This window comes from Tarenaya hassleriana, unplaced genomic scaffold (assembly GCF_000463585.1).
Source record: "Tarenaya hassleriana unplaced genomic scaffold, ASM46358v1 Cleome2, whole genome shotgun sequence".
Lineage (NCBI taxonomy): Eukaryota > Viridiplantae > Streptophyta > Magnoliopsida > Brassicales > Cleomaceae > Tarenaya > Tarenaya hassleriana.
Window position 1 is genome coordinate 7,496,894 of NW_010965372.1, and position 2,716 is coordinate 7,499,609.

A 2,716-nucleotide genomic window follows, 5' to 3' on the forward strand; every position below is an offset into this window, starting at 1 on the left:
TACAAAGTGATTTGTGTGTAAATATAAAATACTGAAACAAAAGAGAAATATGAAATGAATTAACAACCAAAAGATATTATTACAAATAAATAAAATGGTTTGTGTTTTCTATATTACTATAAGTAGAAATTCAAGATTCCTTTCCGAGAATTTAAAAATACTATAAAGAATATTCCGATTGTGAAAAGTTTATTTTATTTAATTTCGTCAATATTAATGATTTAATACATAATTTGAATGGATAAAACAAAAAAAAAATCCATACAATATGGCTAAATTATGTGCATATTTTTCTTACACAGTCGTAAAAATGCGGAATTAATACGTGTCGAATCATTAAAATACAATAAAAGACACGTGTGTCATCACACGAGTCGGTACGGTGGGTCATATGACTCATTCCCAGATGCTTGCGTGGACATGTGCGTGGTATGTGTTACTAATATAAATGGAAAATATTCCACGTCATCAACTATTTAATGCAAATGAACTCGGCACACATTCCTATTTAAGCCAAGTCATCATAGATTCTATGACCCACAAGAAACTAGACAACAAAAGGAAAAAAACAACAGATAACTACAAAACTTCACTACACAACAAAAAAAAAAACAAATGGCTGGTTCAACAACACAACTTGTGAAACTCATCTTCCTCGTACTGATCTTCATCACTTTCGCAGTCTCTCCGGCCACTTCGACGGCGCCGGACGAATGCCGGGACGAGGCGACGAACTCGTGCGTGGACAAAGCCAAGGCCTTGCCTCTCAAGATTATAGCCCTGGCCGCGATCCTCGTCACGAGCATGATCGGTGTCTCGGCCCCTCTCTTCAGCAAATCCGTACCCTTTCTCCGACCAGACAGTAACATCTTCATCATCGTCAAGTGTTTCGCCTCAGGCATCATCCTCGGAACAGGTTTCATGCACGTTTTGCCTGATTCTTTCGATATGTTGTCCTCGAAATGTCTCGCTGACAAGCCGTGGCATAAGTTCCCGTTCACGGGTTTTGTCGCCATGTTGTCTGGTCTCATCACTCTCGCTATCGACTCCATGGCCACGAGTCTATACATTCGGAAGAACAACGTCGAGGTCGCTCCAGGTGTGGATCAGGAGAGAGCGAGCCCGGCGATTGCCCCCGGCCACGGCCACGGCCACGTCCATAACGCAACGTCCGCGGCCTCAAAGGATGGTGACTCTGCAAAGCCACAGCTCCTTCGGTACCGAGTCATCGCCATGGTTAGTTCTTTTTTTTTATTTACCGATTCTTGATCTCTTGTCGAGCGTTATATATATATATATATATGGAACATTAGAAACATCGTTTATATTGTTTCATTTCGTGTGCGTGTGTATATATGTATGTAGGTGCTGGAGCTTGGGATAATAGTGCACTCAGTGGTGATTGGGCTGTCTCTTGGAGCAACCAATGACACTTGCACCATTAAAGGACTCATTGCAGCTCTTTGCTTCCACCAAATGTTCGAAGGCATGGGCCTCGGCGGCTGTATTCTCCAGGTAATTAATTTATGTATAGACTTAAAGAACTTGTGAATTCAATAAATTTAGAAAACTCTGAAGGAACCTCTACATATATATATATATATATATATATAATGAAAAATTAAATAAAACGTTGAAACATTAACCAATCATTCTTTTTGAACTATACTTCAGAATTTGTACTTGTATATTTCATATATATGTATGTGATTATAGGCCGAGTACGCGAACATGAAGAAGTTCTTGATGGCGTTCTTCTTCGCGGTGACAACTCCTTTCGGGATAGCGTTAGGGATAGCGCTTTCGAGCATTTACAGAGACAACAGCCCGATGGCTCTGATCACGGTAGGGCTGCTCAATGCCTGCTCGGCCGGGCTGCTCATATACATGGCGCTGGTCGACCTTTTGGCTGCGGAGTTCATGGGAGCTAGGCTTCAAGGCAGCATCAAACTCCAGGTTAAGTCGCTCGTCGCCGCTTTGATCGGGTGCGGCGGAATGTCGCTTCTCGCAAAGTGGGCGTGAAAACTCAAACCATGGATCGATTCTTCGGATGGTACGAGGATTCGGTACGGTGTCTGAATTTGGTTCCTTATGAACTGTGTATGTATGTGTTGTGTTTGGTAAGAACATGTCATGGCTTTGTGGGTATCGTGATTGGTTACAGCAAATGGTATAGTCTTCCATTTTGGTTCTTCGTCTTTTGGGCACTGAAGAACCTTCAAAGTGCTCTATAACAGAGATTGAAGTGTTTTTGTTTCAAATCTAAAAAGGAATAATGAAGTTTTACGTCTTTTTTTTTTGGTTCAATTTACTGATTTTATTCACATGAAAATCGGTCTATTTTTCGGGGTACAGCAGTTTAAAGCCGATCAAAAAATAATAAATATATATGTAAGTTTTATGTTTTTTCTAGGTTATTAACCGAATAACCGAGTTCGAACCGAACTGAATAAGACATAACAGTATCCGAACCGAACGGTTATGATTTCTTTAAACCCGAAAAAACGAAACCGAAACCGAACCGAACCAAATAAAAAATAACCGAAAAAATCAAGAGAATAACCGACATTTTCTTTGGAAAATTGAACTTTTTACCAAAACCGAACCGAACCCGAACCGGAATTTATATAAAAACCGAATGATTATAGTTTTTCTATAACCGAACCGAACCCGAACCGAAACCCGAATTGGCCACCCCTAGTTTTTTCCTCACAAA

The 2,716-nt window shown here is 40.3% G+C and overlaps 1 protein-coding gene across 1 annotated transcript; it reads left to right on the top strand.

Moving 5' to 3' along the window:
- Positions 1-615: 615 nt before the first annotated feature.
- Positions 616-2,290, top strand: LOC104812904 (fe(2+) transport protein 1). The gene is made up of 3 exons (XM_010540308.1): positions 616-1,236; positions 1,366-1,515; positions 1,717-2,290. The coding sequence occupies exons 1-3, from the start codon at positions 616-618 to the stop codon at positions 2,020-2,022; spliced, it is 1,077 nt and encodes a 358-aa protein (XP_010538610.1). The 3' UTR covers positions 2,023-2,290.
- The last annotated feature ends 426 nt before the right edge of the window (positions 2,291-2,716 follow it).